The 27,555-nt window shown below is 43.9% G+C and overlaps 1 protein-coding gene across 2 annotated transcripts in view; it reads right to left on the bottom strand.

The window, feature by feature from the left end:
• The window catches only part of LOC122945692 (katanin interacting protein), a 205,555-nt gene that overhangs the window by 139,176 nt on the left and 38,824 nt on the right, over nucleotides 1-27,555 (bottom strand). For both annotated transcript variants that reach the window (XM_044304839.1, XM_044304840.1), the window contains 4 exons: nucleotides 26,497-26,642; nucleotides 20,749-20,801; nucleotides 15,986-16,055; nucleotides 1,178-1,384 (listed from right to left, as the gene is read on the bottom strand). In XM_044304839.1, the coding sequence (XP_044160774.1) occupies nucleotides 1,178-1,384; nucleotides 15,986-16,055; nucleotides 20,749-20,801; nucleotides 26,497-26,642 (476 nt within the window). The remainder of the gene's footprint in view (nucleotides 1-1,177; nucleotides 1,385-15,985; nucleotides 16,056-20,748; nucleotides 20,802-26,496; nucleotides 26,643-27,555) is intronic.

Genomic DNA, 27,555 nt, shown 5'->3' with positions numbered 1-27,555 from the left:
TTTTGTGTAGAATACCTACAACTTATCACCAAAGAACTACCTAGCTGGAGAGCAGAAAGCAAGGATGTGTCATCCAGTATATGAACATAACGGGACGCCCTAATGTGACCTATGCTACCACCAAACACGGATGCTTCAGTCCAACACTTGTGGGTTTATGTGTCCTCAATGCTGAGCTAAGACATGAGTGATCTACTCAGGATCTGTCCATAGATCTTTTTCTAGGGTTTAAAGGGATTCTGTCACCTCCCCTCAGCCAAAAAACGATTTAAAAGCAGCCATGCAGCACAGCTTACCTGGATTAGGCTGTGCTGTTTTATCTTGAAATCCGTCCAGCAGTTACTTTAAAAAACGACTTTGATCAATGAGGAAATGCGTCCTGAAGGTGCCCAGAGGGGCGTTTTTTTCTTCCTAGTGAGCCCAGTACCGCCCCTCTTTCAGTGCCCAGCCCGCCTTCCTTGTATTTTCTAACTGCCGCCCCCAGCCTGCCACAGCCTCTCCTGCCTCTCCTCCCCCTCCCTCACGCCGAACGAAGTCTCGCACAGGCGCAGTACCCACTGAGGGCTGCGCCTGTGCGATCATCAGGAGACTGAGGGCGGCAGCTTCATCTTCGTCACTGGGCATGCGCCGAGCCCAGTGACGTCCGATGCTCGCTCTTCCCTCAGTCAGCAGGGAAGAGCGAGCATCGGACGTCACTGGGCTCGGCGCATGCCCAGTGACGAAGATGAAGCTGCCGCCCTCAGTCTCCTGATGATCGCACAGGCGCAGCCCTCAGTGGGTACTGCGCCTGTGCGAGACTTCGTTCGGCGTGAGGGAGGGGGAGGAGAGGCAGGAGAGGCTGTGGCAGGCTGGGGGCGGCAGTTAGAAAATACAAGGAAGGCGGGCTGGGCACTGAAAGAGGGGCGGTACTGGGCTCACTAGGAAGAAAAAAACGCCCCTCTGGGCACCTTCAGGACGCATTTCCTTATTGATCAAAGTCGTTTTTTAAAGTAACTGCTGGACGGATTTCAAGATAAAACAGCACAGCCTAATCCAGGTAAGCTGTGCTGCATGGCTGCTTTTAAATCGTTTTTTGGCTGAGGGGAGGTGACAGAATCCCTTTAAACAATCACTTTCAATGGAAAATAGAGAATGATGATCAGTAAATTGCAACTTTTAATAAAGAAAAAAAAAATACCTGAGATTTTCCATTAACTAAACAATGAAGGTCTCCAGGAAAATCTGCATTTCTTATGTCCACATCATGAGGGGAAACATATATTTTCTGATCCTTCAGATTGAAGAACTGAATCTCAGTCAACCCCACACTGTTAGGATTTCCCCAGTTGGATAGAATTTCCACAGTTATGTAGATGGCGTTGTTATCTGCTGATGGTGAACAGGCCTAAAACATACAAGAACATGGTATCGTTAACATTGGGTAATGATAAAACTATCAAGGTTACACACAATGATTCTGCATTATATACTCAAATGCATACAATGTAACATTTAATATATATATTAGTAAGGTTTGGAAGCATGATAGAGCCGCGTAGCGGTGACACAGACGCACCAGTCCGAGTAAAGTAACGTAAAGCTTTAGTATAGCTCCAAACGAGCTAGAAAAAACAAACAAACAGAAACAGCACCAAACAGCGTTCACATGGCTCGGCTCCTGTAGTAACTGAGTACTCCTGCCTCCCGCTCCCATGGATGTCGGTAACTTGGACCTGTTACCATTCTGCAGATTGCCTGTGTCTGTCAGCTAGGCTTTTCTCCCAGCAAGCCCTACTGGTTTATTCAGGCTTTTAAACACCTCTAATGAGACACGTTTTTTCCTCAGCTGAACATGCTGAGTTTCCCACACTCTCTGTAGTGGAGTGGGAGTGGTGGTGGTCCCACCACCACCTCTTTACCACTCCAACAAAGCCGGCCCAGATTTTATCATATACCAACAGTTCAGAAACTAGGCTCCTGAACAAAACAACACTATCCAGCTTTTAATATCTCACCCAGCTTAACTTTCCAGGTGAGATACACTTTGTCTAATACAATCCCTGCCACTTGCCTACAATATACAGAATATATATATATATATATATATATATATATATATATATATATACACACACACACACACACACACACTCTATATTGTGGGGACTCGCTCTGGTAGACAGGATTAGTGGACGCAGTATAGAGGCAACAACAAGTTCTTTGGATCAAACAGTTCAGTGTTTTATTCACACTTTAGACAAGTGACAAAACAAGAAGTCATATTCAAATAAAAAATAAAAAGTCACCTTGCGGTGTTGGTGGTAATTCACACCATGCGGCAATTCTGCCTCAAAGAGTCCTTGCTCATAGCAGCACCAACCTGTTTTCACACCAAACAGGTAGCAAGCCTTCATCCAGACACCAAGCTCATAGATGCCAAAACAGAGACATGGCTTCTGAGCTCAACTGCCTATTTAAGGACAGCCAGGTGCTTCCAAAACGAGGACCGGCATTTAAAATCCGGTCTGGTATTTGACCTTACCTGGCTGTAAATCAGCCCAGCAGCACATGCAGGGAGAAAAATACCTGTTTTCCCAGACCAAACCTGTCACTATGTCACATACCACCCCCCTTTGTTCAACCCTGAGGGGGTGAACACACGCCAGACAGCATACCCGGGATAGGGCATCCACATTTCCCTGTAACCGGCCTGCCCTGTGTTCCCACGAAAACAAAGTTTTGTAGGGAGAGAAACCATTGGGTGACCCAGGCATTTCTGTCCTTGGCCTGGCTCATCCACTTGAGAGAGGTGTGGTCAGTCACCAGGCAGAATTTTCTCCCCAATAAATAATAGCGGAGAGATTCTAGTGCCCACTTGATAGCTAGGCACTCTCTCTCCACTATACTATACCGGTCTCGGCTGGGGTGAGCTTACGGCTGAGAAGACAATGGGATGCTCCTCACCGTGGACTTCCTGAGACAGTACAGCACTGAGGCCTAATTCAGAGGCATCGGTCTGTACTATAAATCCCCTCGGGCGTCACCAAAACCAGGGACCCACACAGGGCCTTTTCCGCCCAATCATCCCAGTGAAACATCATTGACTTGTGTCCCTTCAAGAGTTCTGTCAAGGGCACGGCTAGAGTAGCAATGTGGGGAACAAACCTCATCTAATAGCCCAACATTCCCAGGAATGACTTTACTTGCCTAGGATCCGTCTGCATTAATAACTTAGAAAAAATTCTAAGTGTGAAAGTAGCCTGAGCAGATCCGTTCAGACTTTCAATGTAAAGTCAATGGGGGACGGATCCGCTTGAAGATTGAGCCATATGGTGACATCTTCAAGCGGATCCGTTCCCATTGACTTACATTGTAAGTCTGAACGGATCCGCTCGCCTCCGCACGGCCAGGCGGACAGCTGAACGCTGCAAGCAGCGTTCAGCTGTCCGCCTGTCCGTGCGGAGGCGAGCGGAGCGGAGGCTGAACGCCGCCAGACTGATGCAGTCTGAGCGGATCCGCTCCATTCAGACTGCATCAGGGCTGGACGGAGGCGTTCGGGTCCGCTCGTGAGCTCCTTCAAACGGAGCTCACGAACGGACCTATGAACGCTAGTGTGAAAGTAGCCTAACCCCTCAGGTGCGACACCTGAGGGGTTAATTGTGCGGATGACAGCCCCCTGTAAGAGATCGGGTGCTGCCAGGCAGCAGGGGGCAGTCATGTACACACTTCTTAGTATATTCTAACTTGAAGCGTCCCCATCACCATGGGAACGCCTCTGTGTTAGAATATACTGTCGGATCAGAGTTTTCACGATGTAACTCAAATCCGATAGTACATTCTAACATAGAGTCGTTCCCATGGTCATGGGGATGCTTCAAGTTAAAATATACCCTGACTTTACATTGAAAGTCAATGGGGGACAGATCCATTTGCAATTGCACATATTGTGTCAACGTCAAACGGATCCGTCCCCATTGACTTGCATTGTAAGTCAGGACGGATCAGTTTGGCTCCGCACGGCCAGGTGGACGCCAAAACGACTTTTTCCTTCATGTCCGTGGATCCTCCAAAAATCAAGGAAGACCCACGGAAGAAAAAACGGACACGGATCACGGAACAACAGAAACCGTTTTTGTGGACCGCAAAAAAAAAATGTCCATGTGCATGAGGCATAAACCTGACAGGGCACACCTATGAATTGAAAACCATTTCAGGTGACTACCTCTTGAAGCTCATCAAGAGAATGTCAAGAGTGTGCAAAGCAGTAATCAAAGCAAAAGGTGGCTACTTTGAGGAACCTAGAATATGACATTTTCAGTTGTTTCACACTTTTTTGTTATGTATATAATTCCACATGTGTTAATTCATAGTTTTGATGCCTTCAGTGTGAATCTACAATTTTCATAGTCATGAAAATAAAGAAAACTCTTTGAATGAGAAGGTGTGTCCAAACTTTTGGTCTGTACTGTGTATACACACTGTATATATAAAAAGTTGTATGGCAAATAAAAATAAAAATCTTATGCTCATGGGAACTACTGTCAGCCTCCTGCTACCTTTCTGTTATTTTTTAAAAAATATCACATTGAATGGTCAGAACAACAAACATATAAAAAGTCTGTGTCTAATCACTGGAAGGAGCAATTACCCTTGTCTCACTCGGAGAAGAAAATCCCAGCACAATGTGAAGCTCAATCAGTAGCCTATAAACTGCCTTGCCATACAAGTGTGTATGAAAATTCAGCTGGTACATCGAAGACTACTGCTGGTAGCCTGCATTATTAGACGTTGCCATTTACTATACTTCTATATAGGTTGTCTGATAATCATCATAATCACATTCCACATACCGTATAGAGCAGGCATGGCCAACCTGCGGCTCTCCAGCTGTTGTAAAACTACAACTCCCACCATGCCCTGCTGTAAGCTGATAGCTGTAGACTGTCTAGGTATGATGGGAGTTGTAGTTTTGCAACAGCTGTAGAGCCTCAGGTTGGCCATCCCTGGTATAGAGGAATACAGACATCATGGAGGGGGTATCGTGCGCTAGATAACTCTACTTTAGAGCTTCTAAGAAGGAGCTGCTCTCGCTCTGGAGGACACAGTCATCCTATTTTTTCCAAGGTTTTCTGAATCTGGACATGCAACAATCAGCTGATATCTGGGTCAGCTTTATTTTTAAAAGTATCTGTCCTGAAAATTGTTATCATAATGATGGGAGATCTCAAAGACCTCAGTATGGCGAGAATGTTCTATTTTTCTGAGCACCCTGATACAGACTGGGTCGGACTGGAGAGTGAAATCTATGCATATACAGTTGCAAGAAAAAGTATGTGAACCCTTTGGAATGATATGGATTTCTGCACAAATTGGTCATAAAATATGATCTGATCTTCATTTAAGTCACAACTATAGACAATCACAGTCTGCTTAAACTAATAACACACAAAGAATTAAATGTTACCATGTTTTTATTGAACACACCATGTAAAATTCACAGTGCAGGTGGAAAAAGTATGTGACCCCTTGGATTTAACCCCTTTAGGACACAGCCATATTTCACCTTAAGGACCAGGCCATTTTTTGCAAATCTGACCAGTGTCACTTTAAGTTCTGATAACTTTAAAACGCTTTGAATTATCCAGGCCATTCTGAGATAGTTTTTTTTTTGTCACATATTATACTTCATGACACTGGTAAAATGAAGTAAAAAAATAAAAATGTATTTATAAAAAAAAATAAAAAATTTACCATTTTATTTAAAAAATTGCAAATTTCCAAGTTTCAATTTCTCTACTTCTATAATACATAGTAATACCTACACAAATAGTTATTACTTTACATTCCACATATGTCTACTTTGGATCAATTTGGGAATGATATTTTATTTTTGGAGGATGTTACAAGGCTTAGAAGTTTAGAAGCAAATCTTGAAATTTTTCTGAAATTTTCAAAAACCCACTTTTTAGGGACCAGTTCAGGTCTGAAGTCACTTTGTGAGGCTTACATAATAGAAACCACCCAAAAATGACCCATTTCTAGAAACTACACCCCTCAAGGTACTCAAAACTGATTTTACAAACTTTGTTAACCCTTTAGGTGTTGCACAAGAGTTATTGGCAAATGGAGATGAAATTTGAGAATTTACATTTTTGGGCAAATTTTCAGCTGGTGAACAGATGGCCTTAAGTTCTCCTGCAAAATGTCTTGATAAACTTGGGAATTCATTTTTCTCACAGTTGGGATGAGGTTTTGATGTTGGTGTGCTGTGCTCCTTTTTCCCCACACATAGTGTTGTGTGTTTCTTCCAAACAACTCAACTTTGGTTTCATATGTCCACAGAATATTTTGCCAGTACTGCTGTGGAACATCCAGGTGCTCTTCTGCAAACTGTAAACGTGCAGCAATGGTTTTTTTTTTGGACAGCAGTGGCTTCCTCTGTGGTATCCTCCCATGAAATCCATTCTTGTTTAGTGTTTTATGTATCGTAGATTCGATAACAGGGATGTTAGCATATGCCAGAGACTTTTTTAAGTCTTTAGCTGACACTCTAGGATTCTTCTTCACCTCATTGAGCAGTCTGCGCTGTGCTCTTGCAGTCATCTTTACAGGACGGCCACTCCTAGGGAGAGTAGCAGCAGTGATGAACTTTCTCCATTTATAGACAATCTGTCTTACCGTGGACTGCTGAACAGCAAGGCTTTTGGAGATACTTTTATAACCCTTTCCAGCTTTATGCAAGTCAACAATTCTTAATCGTAGGTCTTCTGAGAGCTCTTTTGTGTGAGGCATCATTCACATCAGGCAATGCTTCTTGTGAAAAGCAAACCCTGCTATAACCAACACCTCCAATCTCATCTCATTGATTGGACTCCAGTTGGATGACACCTCATTACAATTAGCTCATGGAGATGTCATTAGTCTAGGGGTTCGCATACTTTTTCCACCTGCACTGTGAATGTTTACATGGTGTGTTCAATAAACATGGTAACATTTAATTCTTTGTGTTATTAGTTTAAGCAGACTGTGATTGTCTATTGTTGTGACTTAGATGAAGATCTGATCACATTTTATGACCAATTTGTGCAGAAATCCATATAATTTCAAAGGGTTCACATACTTTTTCTTGCAACTGTATACATCTTGTGCTAATCCTTATTCACACGTCAGTGCTTGGTCAGTGATTGTGAGCCAAAACCAGGAGTGGAGGCTACACGGACATAAGGTATAAGGGACAGATCTGCACATGTTCTTTGTTTAGAGCCGCACCTGGTTTTGGCTCAAAATCACTGATGAAAATCACTGACCAAACACTGAAGTGTGAATGAGGCATTACAAGGATCTCAACAATCAGCTGGTTATGTGACACGATGAGGCTGTGCCACTTTGTAGTAATATTTTTACAGAGGATTTTTTCTTTATTTTACATAATAACAAGGAATGGATAAGCAAGGTGCAAAATAACCAAGTGTGAAGTTTTCCAAAGCGTATAAGCCTACTGAAACAATATAAAAGGCTCAAAATGTTTAAAACTCTCTGTTCTAATGTAGTTTGGCTTAAATAAATACATCTAAATACTTCAATGCTGAGAAAAAAAGAGATATTAGGAGTAAAAAATGTGTGTTCCTGCCTATTCCAAACCACTGGTATGAGGACTCATGCCCCTGAGGATTACAGAACTTGTTGTTGCCTTTTAATTTTGCAATTTCCATCAGCAGGGGGCATCATAATGAGCGCGCTGGAATAAGGGGGAGAACAGTGTGAGGTGAGACACACATGACATTATCATTTGGAGCGGCGCCTCCCCTGAGAGGACTACGTCTAACCTGCACACCCCGTATGTGATTCATCTGTGACCTTTAGCCGGACGACAGAACATTACAAATCTCATCCCAGAAATACATTCTGTTTGACTATTATTATTAAACTCCTTGTAATATGCTTTTTCATATACTTTAACTGTTAACTCCTCAATTACTGAAGCACTGTAATGGATGTAAGAAATTCTCGTCATGTACTAGCATGTAAACCATCACACATCACGCATCATGTGATAACATTTAAAACAAACTACAAAAAGGAAATGTATCTGTTTTTATACCTATGAACCTGTCGGACCAGTTACATGTGCAATAGGAAGCTGAAGGCATCTGTGTTGGTCCCATGTTCATATGTGCTTGCATTGCTGAGGGATGGGGGATCAGCAACCTTCGGCACTTCAGCTGCTGTGTAACTACAGCTCCCAGCATGTACACTTACTGGGCTGTTCTTATAAAAGGAGGATTCTGGGAGTTGTAGTTTCGAAACAGCTGGAGTGCTGGAGGTTGCTGATCCCTGTTTTCATACATGCAAATGAGCCTCTAAGAGCAATGGGGCGTTGCCGTTACACCTAGAGGCTCTGATCTCTCTGCAACTGCTGTGCCCTCTGCACTTTGATCAACAGGGCACACATGAACATGAGACCAACGCAGATGCCTTCAGCTGCCAAGTGCACATTTAACACGTCAGCAATTTTCATAGGTACAAATCTGCTGCCAGATGCAATTTAAAGAGATTGTGCCAAGTTTTAAAATGTATCCCTTATCCATAGAATTTGATTGAGGGGGTCCAACTGCTGGGATCCTACCAATTATGAGACCTGCGATCCTATGTCTCTCTGGCTGCTGAACTCATCAATCTCCAGCAGTTCCATAGAGATGAGAGGAGTGGCAGCGCACGTGCTCGGCCGTCGCTCTATTCATATGGGGAGACACAGGACCCTCTGTGGATGGGGATAAGTTTAAACCTGACACAAGCCCTTGGCTTGAAGGAAATCTGTCAGCTCCAAAACACTCCCTAAACTAGCTGTGTATAGTGTAAGTGATGCTGAGTCCAGTTATGTCATTTTTATTTTCATACTCGCTTGCATTTCCACACTGTGCTCCAAAAACCAGCAGTAGAATGCAGTGAGAGGACTCCTCTTTGAGTCCTCTCTATTATATGCATGCGTTCAGGAGTCCTCTCAATGAATTTTACTACTGGTCTGTAGGAGCACAGCATCGGAATCCAAGTGAGCATGAAAATAAAAATTACACAGAGACCGAGTCACTTACACACCTACTTGACGCTTATACAACGCGTACTCTAATTTGGGAGGTGTTTCTGAACTAACAGATTCCCTTTAAGAATTCTCCACTGTCGGTCTTCTGCAGCCTGCATGTACTGTCACACATTGCAGGCTGCTCAGTCCCATCCGACAGCTCACTCTGTAGCCTTTATCTCTTGTTTGTGAATTATTTAAAATGGCCGCAAGCAACCCGTCTTAGAAAGTGAGCAGGGCTGGTTGCCTCCACTTCCATAGCTGCCTGGGAGGAAGGGGGTGAGGGTGCGGAGCCTTACTACACACTGCGCTCTGGCACTTGCATATACTACACATTGATGAGCGTTTCTGTCAGGCTGTTCAGCCATGATGGCATATCGTTGGCAAAATCCCATCATTACCATCTATTATAAAGCAGTGTAGTGTGTAGTGAGGCTCCACGCCATCACAGCTCTAGGCAGCTCTGCAAGTGATGTCACCCTCCTTTCCCCAAAATAAAAATAAAAGAACAAATTAAAAATGGGTTTCGCCACACGTGAAAACGCCCCTGGTATAAAAATATCTTCCCCATGCGGCAAACTGCAAAACGGAAAAAAGCATCAAAATGGCCGATTCACAGTTTTTGGTCACTTCATTTTCTACAATTTTTTTAAAATAAAAAGTGATCAAAAAGTCACACACACTCTAGAAGGGTATCAATAAAAAGTACAGATCGCCCCGAGGAAAAATATCCCCCAAACAACTCTGTACACATGACTACAAAAAATTATAGGGGGTCAAAATGTAAACTGTTGCAAAACTGCTTTTTATTTCCAATTTCACCCCATTTGGAATTGTTTTCACATTTCCAACTACAACATATGTAATATTAAATGGAGGAAAGTACAACTTGACCCAAAATGGCTATATGAACGGAAAAAAAAAGTTATATGGCTCTGGGAAGGCAGGAAGTGCAAAACGAATATGCAAAAACAAAAAAACCTCTGTGGTGGAAGGGGTTAAAAGATCATTCACCACATACTTTAATTTGGGATGTGTTTTGAGAAGACAGATTCCATTTAAAAAAAATTCCACTGTTTGTCTTCCACAGCCTGCAGATGTGTCTTCTAATACATGAGGCACATGTACATGCACCAAGGATGCTGCACCCCTACTGCATAAAAAATGCATGTTAAGACTAGGGCTACACGACGACATGTCGCGCAACACATAGGGCATAACTACACTGCAACATGTGTCGCACGACAATTTTTAGAATGATAGTCTATGGTGTCGCACATGGACATGCTGTGATGCAGCAATGGATTTTTTGCAACTGTCGCGTCGCAGTCGCAGCATGTCGCAGTGCGTCACCATAGACTATCATTATTATATTTTTGTGCGACACATGGCATCATGTAGCCCTGGCCTTATACATATAATCTATAAACAATTGTGATATTTTATAGGCTATGAGCACCCCTGCATAAATTTTTTTTTTTGAATTGCATCTTTTATATGACAGAAATAATTTTTGCTATTGTATTTAATTAAAAAAAATTCTCATTGGTTTGTCTTCTGCAGCCTGCACATGCTTTCATACATTGCAGGCTGCTCAGTCCGGATCAGGGTTAAATCTGTGAGGCAGGCCATCTGACGACTCACCCTGCAGCCCATATCTCTGATGTGCTGAATGACCTTTTAATATGAGATTACTTACTCATTTAAAGGGGTTCCCTAGAATATGAGCAGGGCTGGTTGCCACCACTCGTAGAGCTGCCTAGGGCTGTGACAGCATGGAGCCTCACTACACACTGCACTGCTTTACAATAGATGGTAATGATGGGATTCTGCCGATATATCATCATGGCTGAACAGCCTGAAAGAAACGCTCACCAGTGCGCAGTATATGCAAGTACCAGAGCGTAGCATGTAGTGATGTCCCCCCCCCCCCAGGCAGCCCTGCAAGTGGAGGCAACCAGTCCTGCTCACAGGTTGCTTGCAGCCATTTTAAATCATACATGGACAGCCCCTTTAAGTTTAAGATCTCAGCTTTAGAGATCATTCTTGAGAGCAGAGATAAGGGCTACAGAGTGAGCTGTCAGATGGGACTGAGCAGCCTGCAGCGTATGACAGTACATGCAGGGACTGCCCTGCATGATGGAAACGGGACGGATCCGTTTTGCAGCCCATAGACTTCTATTATGACGGAATGAATAAAGGCATTCCATCATAACATTGCGTTATGGTCCGTGGTAACAGAATCTATAATGAAATTCACCTTTACCACCAAACAAAGTGTGAACGAAGTTTAAAATATGGAATTCGCTCATCTCTAATCACAATTGTCGGCAAATAACGTGTATTGACATACATTTCTTGATGCAGTAGTAGTGCAGTATCCTTGGTATATGCACAGAAGACCTAACTTACCAATACATCCTTAATAACAGTTAACTCAGTCGCCGCCACGATGATAACTGGTCAGGTAACTGCAGAGCCGCCAGACACTAGACGCCACGGAGATGTGTATTTTACACCTCTCAGCGGCGTGTGGTGATCAGGGGCTCAGGTTGGTAAGTTATATTTTTACAGGTGGAACACATACAACGTTAACACCAACATTTTTTCAACAACCTGAGAAAGGAAAGGCATTTGGTGGTCATACAGGCTTTACAAGATGATAACGCTATTATGATATTTGCTACAATCCAGTGATCCGTAGGAGAATTCTTCTAATTGTAGCAAACTCTCTCTGCATTTATAGCGGATGAGAAGATGATCTGTTTGATTATTTTACTGCATTTGTCGCTTACAACATTGTCCTTAGCCTTTAATTACTTACTGCACGTCTCCAATCACAGTGCATAAAAATAATGCCAACGCGGCTGACTGTCCCGAATATAATGAATATGTATGTTCTGCATTTATAACATTGACCTTTGTCTTGAAACAGCTTTGCAGTGCCACTGTCCTACGTGTATACCTCTGGGGCAGACCGGATTCAGCTCGGGTGAATCTAAACACACTGAATCTCCATTAGTCTCCACCACCAGAAAGGCAGAAGTGGCTGTCAGCACATTCTATTCCGGGCTGGATGTTTTCATACTTTTATGAGAATTGCTATCAGAGAAAGCCCTTGCTGTATAATAACCAGTCAGCAACTGCTGGGCAACCATTAGTCAAACTGCAGCCAAGTATAACACTAACTAAAAGGGATGACAGTCTATTTCAGGTGAAAAATTGTCTTTTCCCCCCTTTTCCACACCAGAAACCTGACAGGCCATTGGTTACACTGCACTCATATCACAGAATCAATTCACGTGCAAACCCCCAAATGGCAATGTACAATATTCATTTGACTTTTTCAGCAAATAAAAATGTAAATCTTGAACATTGAAAAGTTTTCTAAAAAAGAAATCACTTTTTGTGTTACTCAACACATTCTTCATGTCACTTATTTTTAAGCAATATAAAAAAAAAATCTATAATTTAAGCAGCTGAAATAAATATAGTGTTTTTCACTTTTATAAGACACACATTTTTCCCCAAAAAGTGTGTGTGTGTGGGGGGAATGGCAGTGTGTCTTATAAAGCGAATACTATTGCGCGCTTCCATTATGGAAGTGCTCACTAGTATTCTGCAGACACTGGGTGCGACAAATGTAGAGCTGGTAGCTGCACTCACTGCTCCCTGGTCTTCTCCAGGCCCTATGAGCACTATGGCCCAACAGTGTGCGGCATCAGGTCAAAGTGCAGAGTGGGCCCAGGGAGTGGTAAGTGGAACTCACTGTCCAGAGTGGCAAGTCTGTTTAGTTATTTTTCGTCTGATCTTTGGTCTGATATTGGGGGTCTGATCTGAAGTTTGATCTAAGGTCTGATATAGGTATCTGATCTTAGGTCTGATCTGGGAGTCTGATCTGAGGTCTGATCTGGGAGTCTGATCTGAGGTCTGATCTGGGAGTCTGATCTGAGGTCTGATCTGGGAGTCTGATCTGAGGTCTGATCTGGGAGTCTGATCTGAGGTCTGATCTGGGAGTCTGATCTGGGGTCTGATCTGGGAGTCTGATCTGAGGTCTGATCTGGGAGTCTGATCTGAGGTCTGATCTGGGAGTCTGATCTGAGGTCTGATCTGGGAGTCTGATCTGAGGTCTGATCTGGGAGTCTGATCTGAGGTCTGATCTGGGAGTCTGATCTGAGGTCTGATCTGGGAGTCTGATCTGAGGTCTGATCTGGGAGTCTGATCTGAGGTCTGATCTGGGAGTCTGATCTGAGGTCTGATCTGGGAGTCTGATCTGAGGTCTGATCTGGGAGTCTGATCTGAGGTCTGATCTGGGAGTCTGATCTGAGGTCTGATCTGAGGTCTGATATTGGGGTCTGATCTGAGGTCTGATATTGGGTACTGAAGAAACTCATAATTTTTTTCAGATTTTCCTCCTCTAAAACAAAAAATACGGGCTGGATATTTAAAAAAAATAATTTAGCCCCAATTTTTTTTTTTAAAGCAAGCCCTTGCTCGGGACCTTTCCCTGTGCTTCTGCCCTGCTTCAGGCCAGCGGCGCTCTGAATGGTGAGGCAGGAAGACTTCTCCCTGCCCCACCATTCAGCTGCAGGCACTAATTGTGCTGCCAGCCTGTGTGGGCGGTGCCTGCATTTACATAATGCTGCAGAGTGTTCTGTGTCTGCAGGGGAGAGAGGACTGTGAGCTTCACGAACGGGACAAGGTGAGTAGTTACTGTGTTTTTTTTGTTTTTTTAACACATAAAAAAAATAAAAATGTGACAACAGGTACGCTTTATCACAACTTCTCAGGACTCAGCTCTGTGTGGACTTAAAGGAAAATGGCGTTCATGATCTTGGACTATTATCTGCTGTAATACATGAGTAGTAGTGCCGATACTAGTCCAGGATCGTGGTGACAGATGCCCTTTAAGCTGGCCACACACCACAACTACTGTCAGGAACAAGGATTTGACCGTTTTTTGCCTTTTTGAATCCTTTGTTCCCTCATAAGTAACTAGTTCCAAGGCCCTTGACAACTGTTTACCTCCTTCCTGAAGGAAATACCAGGCACAAGTCAGAGATAAAAGCCACCAATCATTTGTGCCACTGTGACTGAACACTATGCTAGGTGCATGGGAAGCTTTATTCCCATGGAAGACCATTTGTTTCAGAAGAATTGTTGCCTTGGGAAAGAAGCTAAAATCTAACACCTGCGCAGGAAGAAAATGCAGTTGTGTTATTGGTTCAGACATCTCCACAAATGCACCACGTTCAGTTAAAGGGGGTGTCCGTTTTCATGCTAAACCCTTTAAAGAACAGGTGTCATACTCTCACAAAACTGAAATTGGTGGCACATCTGTGCAGCAGCCCCTTCACTGGTTCTGGCTCTGGATTTCTTTTTAGCTGTTCTCAGCCGCTCAGTGACAATGGCTGAGGTGACGTTCCACTGACACTAAGCAGAGGAGACTGCCCTCCTGATAATTCACTACTATGTGGTACCAAAACTAACAGCGCTGATCACAAGTGAACAAAGGAGGGCGGAAATTCAGAGTACGCTGCTGCAACGGTTTGCGGACAGCTTCCATTCTGTCAGGACCGGACTGCTCTTCTTCATCTGCTGATGTTAACGAGGACCTGCTATTTCTCCTGACATGTCTCTGTCAGTAAATACTAGTTGTTCCCATGAAAGGGAATCTGTCAACTGATTCAAACACTTCTAGGTGGAATAATAGAGACTGCACAACAAAGACTTCTAAGAATTGTTATATCACGAGGAATATAAGTAGTTATTAAAACAGGCATGTCAGGAGATCTGACGGGTCCTATTGTTGCGCTGTGTACCAGAAGAGATGCCCAGATATAGTAAAGCTCATAGCAATGTGATTCAGTGGGTGTTATTGCTATTCAAAGCCATGCATCGTACGCCAATTACAGTGTCTCCGAGCTCGCCTTGTTCTTAGAGAACACAGACAATAGGCTGTTACAATAGTGAAGAAGAAAACTGTAACATGATCTGTACATTAACCAAAAATCCAGCAGGGCTAGGCCTAGAGCACCTGCTGCATACAAGGGGTAAAACCTGCAGCTGTATCTGCTACCAAGGGGACCACGGTTCTGTGGAGAAGACACCAGTGCAGATAAATTACAGCTACTTCCAGGAAAGTCAGAGAGCCACGCGTTCGGACCTTGGACATCTCCGGCGGGGAGCAGCCTGCCGGAGATATCTGGATCCGGCACTGCTGAAGGCTATCTGAAACCCGCCGGACCCATTCACTATAAAGGGGACCGGTGGAGATCCGGCTGCAACCTGGTAAACATGCCGAGAGTCAGCCAGATGAAAACCGGCCGGGTTGCAGCCAGATATCTGCTTGTCCCCCTAATAGTGAATGGGGCCGGACGGCGATGCAGTAGCAGACAGCCTCCAGAATCTCGAAGCGCTAGTGTGAAACTAGTCTAAAAGTCACAAATGGTGCCTACCCCTACTCCAGCTGGACTCATGTTGCCCTGCATCGTCCCCCCTCTCATCTCTGCAACTGCCTGGGCTCTGCATATGCGGGTTTGACCACCAACCAGTCATGGAGGACTGAAGTAACTGCAGAGCTGAGAGATAGGCGAGTGTCAGACCACGGTGGGGGTGAACGCTGTATGTGACTTCAACAAGTACCAAGTTTTCAGGTACATATACCCCGTCTTCTCTACACAGGGGCACACTGCTACCCGCTGCGTGTCTGCAGCCACAGACAAATGGCTGCTGCAGCAAATGAAGGTTTTTCAGGATGTAATATGATGGACGGTTTAGGTCAGCCATGTGCCCCAAACTGTCCATATGATAATCTGCCGCTAATGATGATGGACTGTCCTAAGGATAAATGTCATTGGTGGGCAGGCCCCCATTATTCACAATGCATCCATTTGTGACAAAAACATGAAGTGCACATTTGCCTACCTTTGGCTCGCTCGTGGAAATGGGTTCATTATCAATATTCTGGAGAACCTTCAACAATTTCTTCTGTTGGCTAAAAATGAAGGGAAATATTCCATTAAACATCTACAAAGTATTGCCTTCTCCTCCTTCCAGCCAGTGCTGTGCATGCCAACAGAAATGGTAGCTCCAAGGTTCTACAGGGAGGTTTGAGGAGGCAGGGATGGAAATGGTAAATGAGAGAAATCAGCATCTAGGGAGCACATATGTCATATGTGACTGGAAACGTAAGTCCCTGAGTTTTTCCTTTCATATGATTATCCTATTTAGCTGTCTCAGAATGATTTTTGCCTGATACGTGAGTAACAGCTGCCATTACAGTGCCCATAGGGGCCATCACCAAGCTTGCCACAGATCCCAAATGGCAAATAAACCTTCACTGTGCATTTACATTCCACATCCAAGAGATCCGAGATGTAACCGGCTGGAATGCATGTGGACTACTAATGATGGGAACAGTGAGCTTGTGTCCAAAGAAAATATTCAGTCAATCTGTAAACCTATTCTAGGAATGGGAACTGTACTGGTGGCCCTGCAAGTAGTATAGTCCTCTAATATTGCTTTGTAATCGACAGAGGCTTAAAAAACGACTACCCTGAGAAGAGGAATATTGTGAAAGGGCAGCAAGATAACAGAGGTGTATAATAGAGGTAACGTCCAAAATACAGAGAAGACGAGTGGGTTCTAGATTGTGAGCAGTGGAGACTGTACCACCACACAGACCAAGCAAATGAACGGAGCTTCAGAGATCAGGGGAACCGCTGGTCACATACCAGCTGTGCGGACGGTTCAGCTGCTCAGGGCCTGGGGGAGGGGGTCATCCACACATCGATGGAAAGCAGCAGCAGAAGTGACAAGGCTGCACTGCTAAAGGAGGTTAGGGTTAGAGCTTGGGGTTAGAGCTTAAGCTACTTTCACATTAGCGTTTTTTGTGGATCCGTCATGGATCTGCAAAAACGCTTCTGTTACAATAATACAACCGCATGCATCCGTCATGAACGGATCCAGTTGTATTATGTCTTCTATAGCCATGATGGGTCCGTCATGACCACCACTGAAAGTCAATGCGGGATGGATCCGTTTTCTATTTGCGTCAGTTTGTGCCAGAGCAAACGGATCTGTCTTGCTCCACACCACATGGCGGACAGAAAAACGCTGCAGGCAGCGTGTTGGTGTCCGCCTCCAGAGCGGAATGGAGACTGATTGGAGGCAAACTGATGCATTCTGAGCGGATCCTTTTCCATTCAGAATGAATTATGGCAAAACTGATCCGTTTTGGACCGCTTGTGAGAGCCCTGAACAGATCTCAGAAACGGAAAGCCAAAACGCCAGTGTGAAAGTAGCCTAAGTAGTGTGACGGGGGCCCTCACACATAACTTTGCTTGGGGCTCCACAAATCCTAAATCCACCCTGATGGTGGGCAATATATATCTCATGAGCTATGCAAAAGGAAGACCTGGGAATTGGCAGCACTGATTAAGAAGGCACCACTTAGACTATGCTTTTTCTTCGGTGTGCATTAAAGGGGTTTTCCAAGACTGAACAACCCCACCCCCCCAACAAGGCCCAGACTCTCAATACTGGGCATACTTCTATGGTCCCCGATGCCATTTTCCTTCTGGATCAATCAGAGTCCAATTAGTTACGCTCAGTATCACAGGTCCAGGCATTTGGGGGGGTTAAACTTGTATAATCCCTTAAGAAAGTTTTAGAAAGTTGCAAGAGTGCCAATAAAGGGCTCTTTCACACCTGCGTTATTGTCTTCCGGCATAGAGTTCCGTCGTCGGGGCTCTATGCCGGAAGAATCCTGATCAGGATTATCCTAATGCATTCTGAATGGAGTGAAATCCGTTCAGGATGCATCAGGATCTCTTCAGTTCTGGAACGGAAAGTTTTTTGGCTGGAGAAAATACTGCAGCATGCTGCGCTTTTTGCTCCGGCCAAAAAAACGGAAGACTTGCCGCAAGGCCGGATCCGGAATTAATGCCCATTGAAAGGCATTGATCCGGATCCGGCCTTAAGCTAAACGTCATTTCGGCGCATTGCCGGATACGACATTTAGCTTTTTTAGAGTGGTTACCATGGCTGCCGGGACGCTAAAGTCCTGGCAGCCATGGTAAAGTGTAGCGGGGAGCGGGGGAGCAGTATACTTACCATCCGTGCGGCTCCCGGAGCGCTCCAGAGTGACGTCAGGGCGCCCCAGGCGCATGGATAACGTGATCGCATGGCACGTCATCCATGCGCATGGGGCGCTCTGACGTCATTCTGGAGCGCCCCGGGAGCCGCACGGACTGTAAGTATACCGCTCCCCCACTCCCCACTACTACTATGGCAACTAGGACTTTAATAGCGTCCTGGCTGCCATAGTAACACTGAAAGCATTTTGAAGATGGATCAGTCTTCAAATGCTTTCAGTACACTTGCGTTTTTCCGGACCAGGCGTGTAATTCCGGTAAGTGGAGTACATGCCGGATCCGGACAACGCAAGTGTGAAAGAGGCCTAAGGATATCTTTTTGGCAATGCTTATTCCCTGAAGCATCTTCTGGCATTATCTCCTCTCATATATGCACGCTGCGACTCCCCAAATTGGCAGCTTGGAGCATAATAGAGGACGCAATGACTAACGGCTGGATTATATGAAATCCGTCCACAAAAGGATCTACAGTCATGTGAAAAAATTAGGACACCCTTTGAAAGCATGTGGTTTTTTGTAACATTTTTAATAAAAGGTTATTTCATCTCCGTTTCAACAATACAGAGAGATTAAAGTAATCCAACTAAACAAAGAAAACTGAAGAAAAGTCTTTTCAAGATCTTCTGTAAATGTCATTCTACAAAAATGCCTATTCTAACTGAGGAAAAAGATAGGACACCCTTGCCCCTAATAGCGAGTGTTACCTCCTTTGGCTGAAATAACTGCAGTGAGACGGTTCTTGTAGCCATCTACCAGTCTTCGACATCGGTCTGAGGAAATTTTACCCCACTCCTCAATGCAGAACTTTTTCAGCTGTGAGATGTTTGAGGGGTTTCTTGCACGTACAGCCCTTTTCAAGTCACCCCACAGCATCTCAATGGGATTCAAATCTGGACTTTGACTTGGCCATTCCAGGACTCTCCATTTCTTCTTTTTCAGCCAATCTTTGGTTGATTTACTAGTATGTTTTGGGTCATTGTCATGTTGCATGGTCCAGTTCCGCTTCAGCTTTAATTTTCTAACTGATGGTCTCACATGTTCTTCAAGCACCTTCTGATACACAGTAGAATTCATCGTGGATTCTATGATGGTGAGCTGACCAGGTCCTGCTGCAGCAAAGCAGCCCCAAACCATGACACTTCCACCTCCATGCTTCACAGTTGGTATGAGGTTCTTTTCTTGGAATGCTGTGTTTGGTTTACGCCAAACATGTCCTCTGCTGTTGTGTCCAAATAATTCAATTTTGGACTCATCTGTCCAAAGAACATTATTCCAGAAGTCCTGGTCTTTGTCAACTTTATCTCTGGCAAATGTCAGTCTGGCCTCGATGTTTCTCTTGGAAAGCAAAGGTTTCCTCCTTGCACACCTCCCATGCAAGTTAAACTTGTACAGTCTCTTTCTGATTGTAGAGGCATGTACTTCTACATCAACAGTAGCCAGAGCCTGCTGTAGTTCTCGAGATGACACTTTAGGGTTTTTGGAGACCTCTTTTAGCATCTTGCGGTCTGCTCTTGGGGTGAACTTGCTGGGGCGACCAGTCCTGGGCATGTTGGCAGTTGTTTTGAAAGCCCTCCACTTGTAGACTATCTTCCGGACAGTGGAATGGCTGATTTCAAAATCTTTTGAGATCTTTTTAAATCCCTTCCCAGACTCATAGGCTGCTACAATCTTTTTTCTGAAGTCCTCTGACAGCTCTTTTGCTCTCACCATGGTGCTCACTCTCACTTCAACAGTCAGGAGCACACCAAACTAAATGTCTGAGGTTTAAATAGGGCAAGCCTCATTCAACATGCAGAGTAACGATCTACTAATTATGTGCACCTGGTGTGATATACCTGTGTGAGATCTGAGCCAATTTAAGAGGGAATACATGTGAGGGTGTCCTAGCTTTTTCCTCAGTTAGAATAGGCATTTTTGTAGAATGACATTTACAGAAGATCTTGAAAAGACTTTTCTTCAGTTTTCTTTGTTTAGTTGGATTACTTTAATCTCTCTGTATTGTTGAAACGGAGATGAAATAACCTTTTATTAAAAATGTTACAAAAAACCACATGCTTTCAAAGGGTGTCCTAATTTTTTCACATGACTGTATATGGCATCAATTAGAAAACTTCATGACACTATACTACAGTTCCATTGGACTCTCCAAAAGCCGCCCCTTGGAAGTTTTGCTAATTCAGCTCTGAAGCCTCGGAGAAAGTGGCAATAGTTTTTAGTAATAACAGGAAAGTCGTTTTACTACGCTATGTTTAACGTACAACTGCAATTTGACATAACTCTGCAATTACTCCCATTCTTTTAATCAAAGGTAGTTTTTCAGGCAGCGTGTATTTACCAGGAGACAAAGTGAACGTTTTGATGGATTGTGCTAGAGACCAGGCCGCCAAGAATCAGAAAATTATATTGTTTTGCAAGACCACTGAATTTACCATACAGGGAAAAAAAGGGAGAATGTAGATGATTTCATACAATGGCAACTTTATGATAAAAAGCTAAAACATAATTCAAGCAATTACATAACGGAGCCGCTACCTTAATTCCATAAGGTTTATACTTTCAATAGCTTGGGAGACAACTTCTTTCTCCTGTAAAGACAAAGACTGTTAAAAACACAACAAATGTCTTCTTACTTTATAGGGATTTTGATTTGCACCCACAATAATGCTTATTTTAACTACAATTTCCATCCATCAATATAAAATGTTGTATATTAGCCATATGTCAGCATACTGGTAACCCCAATACACCACAGGGGAGCCCTGCTGCCGCTGAGTAAGGGTCAGAAGTATAAGGCCCCTTTCACACAGGCGTTGCGGGAAAATGTGCATAGCACGGCATCTTCTTCTGTCTCCTTTGCTGAACAGGACCTGGGTTGAGCATTAATTACATGAACAGGACCTGTGATGACGTCACTCTGGTCATCACATGGTCCGTCACATGTGATGACCGGAGTGACGTCATCACAGGTCCTGTTCATGTAATTAATGCTCACCCCAGGTCCTGTTCAGCAAAGGAGACAGAAGGAGGTGCCGGGCTACGCGAACAAGTGGACTAAGGTGAGTTAAATAATTTTTTATGGGGTTGTGTACTGTCTTTTATTGCTAATTTTACAGTTTTTGGATAATGAAAAACTTTCGAATGACACCGGCGTCTGGTCAGACAATACTTCACTACAGTAAGTCCATACGGAAGGTAAATTAAAATGGAAGAAACGGTTGTAGGTTTACTGCGAAAAATGATGTCATGTGCCAAAAGGCTGTGTCCACTGAGTAGTGGCTGTGGCGGCAATCTACAGCTCCATTCAAGCCAATATGAGCTAAGCTGCAATAAGCCAGAAACCACACATTGGACAGAGCTTTTTATTTCCAGTGCCAGTGGCTTCCACGAACAGCTGAAAGGGTGCCGAGAGTAAGACCCCCATTGATCTAATAGTGATGACCTATCCTGAGGATCTAGTGCCTGGAAAACCTCCAAGAGTTAGAGAAGGATATATAAATGAATGCTGTATGGTGGTAAATTGCTCCTTTGGTGGTTTTCACGTCTCATCAATTTTTCACCAGTTTATAGGTGTCTGAATATTTTTTGGGAAAGAAAAGCATGTAAGTATATACTGAGCATTCAATACCATTACAAACACTCTTCTAAATGAAATGCTCAGACGTTAAAGGGGTTTTCCCATCTGAGACAATGGGGGCATATTGCTAGGATATGAAGAACAAAGCGGGGGAAGGTGGTGGCTGGAGGTGGGGTCTGGCAACCACCAAGCACTCTCCCCATAGAAGTGAATGGGAGTGCACAGCGCTTGCGCGCCACAGCTCCCATTTATTTCTATAGGGGCTGACAGAAATACGTAGCCGAGGAAGCTTTTGGCGGCCCCATAGAAATAAATGGAGGGCGGCTGCGCAAACGTGCAGTGTTCCCTCCATTCTCTGTGTAGGTGCGGATCCCAGCACCTATCAGACAATGGGGCATATCCTGTTTACATCGCTGTAAAATTAAAAAAACACAATTTTTCTTCTGTAGATCTGAGGCTCCGTTCCCTAGTTATAATAGTAACATAGTTTATAAGGCCGTAAAAAGACATTTGTCCATCCAGTTCGGCCCGTCATCCTGCAAGTTGATCAAGAGGAAGGCAAAAAAACAAACTGTGAGGTAGAAGGCAATTTCCCCACTTAAGGGGAAAAAAATTCTTTCCCGACTCCAATCAGGCAATCAGAATAACTCCCTGGATCAATGACCCCTCTTTAGTAGCTATAGCCTGTAATATTATTACGCTCCAGAAATACATCCAGGCCCCTCTTGAATTCCTTTATTGTACTCACCATCACCACCTCCACAGGCAGAGAGTTCCATAGTCTCACTGCTCTTACCGAAAAGAATCCTTTTTTATGTTTGTGAACAAACCCTCTTTCCTCCAGACGCAGAGGATGTCCCCTCGTCACAGTCACAGTCCTGGGGATAAATAGATGATGGGGGAGATCTCTGTACTGACCCCTAATATATTGATACATAGTATTTAGATCTCCCCTAAGTTGTCTTTTTTCTAAAGTGAATAACCCTAATGTTGATAATCTTTCAGGGTACTGTAGCCCCCCCATTCCAGTTATTACTTTAGTTGCCCTCCTCTGGACCCTCTCCAACTCTGCCTTGTTCACAGGAGCCCAGAACTGTACACAGTACTCCATGTGTGGTCTGACTAGTGATTTGTAAAGTGGTAGAACTATGTTCTCATCACGGGCATCTATGCCCCTTTTGATGCAACCCATTATCTTACTGCCCTTGGCAGCAGCTCCCTGACACTGGTTTCTACAGCTTAGTTTGCTGTTCACTAAAATTCCAAGGTCCTTATCCACGTCAGTGTTATCGAGTGTTTTACCATTTAGTATGTACAGGTGACTTGCATTATTCCTTCCCATGTGCATAACCTAACATTTGTCAGTTTTAAACCTTATCTGCCACTTATCTGCCCAAGCCTCCAATCTATCCAGGTCCCTCTGTAGTAGTATATTGTCCTCTTCAGTGTTAATTACTTTGCACAGTTTAGTGTCATCTGCAAAAAATTGTATTTTACTGTGCAAGCCTTCTACAAGATCATTAATACATATATTGAAGAGAATAGGGCCCAATACTGACCCCTGAGGTACTCCGATAGTGACCCAATCTGAGTATGTACCGTTAATAACCACCCTCTGTTTTCTATCCCTCAGCCAGTTACTTACTCACATACAGACGTTTTCTCCCAGTCAGAGCATTTTCATTTTATATACTAACCTTTTATGTGGTACAGGGTCAAATGCTTTGAAGAAGTCCAGATACACGACATCCATTGATTCGCCGCTGTCAAGTCTAGAACTTATCATCTCCTCATAGAAACTGATTAAATTAGTTTGACGTGACCGATCCCTCATAAAGCCATCCTGATACGGCGTTATTTGCTTATTTTCCTTGAGGTACTCTAACATAGCATCTCTCAGAAAACCTTCAAACAGTTTACCCACGACAGATGTTAAACTTACCGGCCTATAGTTTCCGGGCTCTCTTTTTGGACACTTTTTGAATACTGGCACCACATTTGCTATGCGCCAAACCTGTAGAACACTCTCTGTCAGTATAGAGTCCGCAAATATCAGAAATAAGGGTCTGGCTATGAGATGACTTCATTCCTTTAGGATACGGGGGTGTATGCCACCTGGTCCTGGCGATTTGTCTATTTTAATCTTTTTGAGACGGCGCTGTACTTCTTCCAGGGTCAGACAGGGCACTTAATGGGAAATTAACTTTTACATCCTGCATTTCATCTGACAGTTTATTTTCCTCAGTGAATACAGTGGAGAAAAAAATATTTAATAGCTTTGCTTTCTCCTCATCGCTCTCTGCAACTCCACCCTCATTACTCTGTAGAGGGCCGACACCTTCAGATTTATACTTTTTACCATTTATATAATTGAAAAACATTTTGGGGTTAGTTTTGCTCTCTTTGGCAATTAATCCCTAATGTCCCTAGTTTGGCCGCTTTTATTTGTTTTTACATATTCTATTTTTTTCCTTATAGTTTTTCAGCGCTTCCTCGCTACCCTCCTGTTTTAGTGATTTGAATGCCTTTTTTTTGTTATGGTTCTATTTACCATATTTTTCGCCCTATAAGACGGGTTTTTGAGGAGGAAAATAAGAAAAGAAAATTTTTGAACCAAAAGGTGTGCTTTTGAACTAATGGTGGTCGGTGGGTGACACTGTTATGGGGGATCTGTGGGTGACACTGTTATGGGGGATCTGTGGGTGACACTGTTATGGGGATCTCTGGATGGCTCTTATTGGGGTCTCTGGATGGCACTGTTATGGGGATCTGTGGATGACACATATATAGCATCTTATGCTATGTGTCAGCCACAGATCCCCTCCATAACAGTGTCCCTGTAGTGTGAATGACCCCCAATACAGGGGGTAGGGGTCGCATCTGGTTTTATAATGACAGCGGTGCAGCGACTGTATTCTACTATACGAGCCCCGCTCACTGCAAATAATCTTATCTATAATTGTTAATATATAAAAATTCTGGGTAATCAGCGCCTGTATTACTTACAAGCGCTCGGTAGCAGAGAGGAGGGAGGAGGCAGGCCGGGAGGACGGGCGCTGGCAGCGTGAGTTACTACGTCATGCGCCAACACTGCCTGCTTCATTCATAAAGTGGGCAGAGCAGGCGTGTGACGTAGTGACTCACGCTGCCAACACCCGTCCTCCCGGCCTTCCTCCTCCCTCCTCTCTGCTACCGAGCACTTGTAAGTAACGTAATAGAGGCGCTGATTACCCAGAATTTCTATACACTAACAATGCCTACAATTACAGATAATATTATATACAGTGAGCGGGGCCCGTGTAGTAGAATACAGTCACTGCACGGGCCCCGCTGTCATTATAAAAGCAGATGCCGGCCCCCAGCCCCTGCTCCCTCTCAGCTGATACACCCGGCGTATCATTGAAAATTCGGCAAAATGCAGCATTTGCCCCACTTTTGGGGGGGGGGGGGGGGGGGGGAGGGGGTGCGTCTTATAGGGCGAAAAATACGGTATCCACATTGGTTTTGGTTTTTTCTTGTTCCTTAACCTTTTATTCCCATAAGGTATGTACCTCTCACAATGAGATTGTAGGATGCTTTTAAAAATATCCCATTTTGTGGCTGTAAGTTTATTTTTCAGGACTTTGTCCCAGTTAGTGTCTTAGTTGGCTAAATTTAGCTTTTTTAAAGTTTGGTATTCTTGTTCCTCCCTAAAGAAACACGCTTTTGAATAATAATTGGAAGGTTATTACATTATGGTCACTATTTCCCAGGTGTCCCCCAACCTGCACGTCTGTTGTTCTGTCAGGCCTATTGGTTAATACTAAGTCCAGTATGGCCGTCCCTCTAGTTGGGTCCTGAACCAGTTGGTTATTGCCAAGAACCTGTTTCCCTTATGAGATGTACAGCTTTCAGTTTCCCAGTCTATATCTGGGTAGTTGAAGTCCTCCATAATTGAAGTCCTCCATAATAACCACCTCATTATGATTTGCCGCCGCGTCTATCTTATTTCGAAGTAGATTTTCTGTGGACTCTGGTACATTAGGTGGTTTATAATAAACTCCTATTAGTAATTTATTATTGTTTTTAGCTCCATGTATTTCTACCCACAGTGACTCCACATGTTCATGTCCCTCACTTATGTCTTCCCGGAGTGTGGGCTTTAGACAGGACTTTACATAAAGGCAGACCCCTCCCCACAGCATTTCTAAATATGCAAGTTAGGGGCAATGAGGGTGTCACCATTGTTCTTGCTGAATCAAAGCTCCATTACTTCTTCAGCCAGCGCCTTCCTTGTTGCTTTGCCACTGCCTGTCCCTGTCAATCAAAGCAGCAAGGGAGAGGCAGGCCACATAAAGGAGCAGAGGTTGGGTGCAACAAGAGAAATGGTGACACCCTCATTGTACTAAAGGCCTAATTTGCACATTAAGAAACATTATCATAAATTGGGAACAGAGCCTCTCAACAAAAGAAAAAACGGTATTTTAATCAGGTGAACCACAGCTATGCACAGCTGGATAGCGAGGTCGCTGGTGACAGATCTTCTTTAAGTGTTCCCTTCCCTACAGTCCAAAGGCTCCATAGCTTCTAGATCCCAGCTTGCTGCACAGACTGTTATTGCTGTGGCAATGCTATAGAGTCGTCTGAATAGTTATGCTTTATGCCGATAATTCCATAGGAGCTGGTACTAGGAATGGCTGGTTGCAGAAAGCTGCCTCGGTTCTTACCTCTACTCTGCTACTTGCTCTTCCAACCACCTCATTCTCCAGCTGCATAGCATTTATAACCTGACAGGCTGAATCTTCAGAATCTTTACTTTCCGCAATGACTTTTCTTGTTGCAGACAGTGGTCTCTCTATCCGACTAGCAGGTCCTGATAAACAAAAGATATCATTACTCTGGTGCAAAAATCCTCCTGCAAATGTAACAATGTAAATATAGTGAAATGTCACACATAGCATATACAGCAGAATGGCATTTACTTAGAATTAAATTTGTACCAGAGTTAGCCTGCTTTCCCATTCTTCAAAGTCTTACTCTGTAATGAATTTCTCTCTCCCTGATGCCTCTGCTGCAGGACTATCAATCAAAAACGTGTAAAAGACTGACTTTCCAAATCCGCGTACCCTGGAGCCTGGTCTCGGGTCTCGGGAACACAGCAGCCTGACCAGAAACTTTTACTGTGAGGGTGGAAAACTGTCCAACCTGCTCAAAGTTACTAGGGGAAACACATCTGCTGGACAGCACAGCATTTTGCAGGGGAGTACTTGTTATGCAGGTGCCACACTAGTTTAGGACTAAGTCAATCAGTAATTATGCAGTGGAGAAAACACAGAGAGACAGCCCCTGCTGCAGGCCGGCACTAAGCAAGAACTACAGAGACGAAGGATCGCTGACGACCGTGTTGGCAAACTTATTTCCGTGCATGTTTGATGCAAATTATAATGCAGGTTCACCTACAGAACTACTAGATTAGAGAGCTATACCTCCTAACCCCACCCTTCCCATACACATGCATGCTCGGCTGAGCGTAAACGTTATTATTAAAGAACCATTCATACATGTCTATATGTACATACATAATAAGCATGAACAAGACAAGTTACCAACTGGTACAGAAGGAAAGAGGCCCCTACCTGCGAGGACCTACAATCTACAAGGGATGGGGGAAAGGTAAAGCTGGTCATATGGCAGTATTGTGGCAGCAGGGGTACTGTAGTTTGTTGTTTTGTCTGAAGAAGTGGGTCTTCAGGTGTCTTTTGAAGGCTTTCCATGGTAGTTGAGTA

This window comes from Bufo gargarizans, chromosome 8, assembly GCF_014858855.1.
Source record: "Bufo gargarizans isolate SCDJY-AF-19 chromosome 8, ASM1485885v1, whole genome shotgun sequence".
Classification (NCBI taxonomy): domain Eukaryota; kingdom Metazoa; phylum Chordata; class Amphibia; order Anura; family Bufonidae; genus Bufo; species Bufo gargarizans.
The sequence above is the reverse complement of the archived record's forward strand: the minus strand, read 5'-3'. Positions and strand labels throughout refer to the sequence as shown.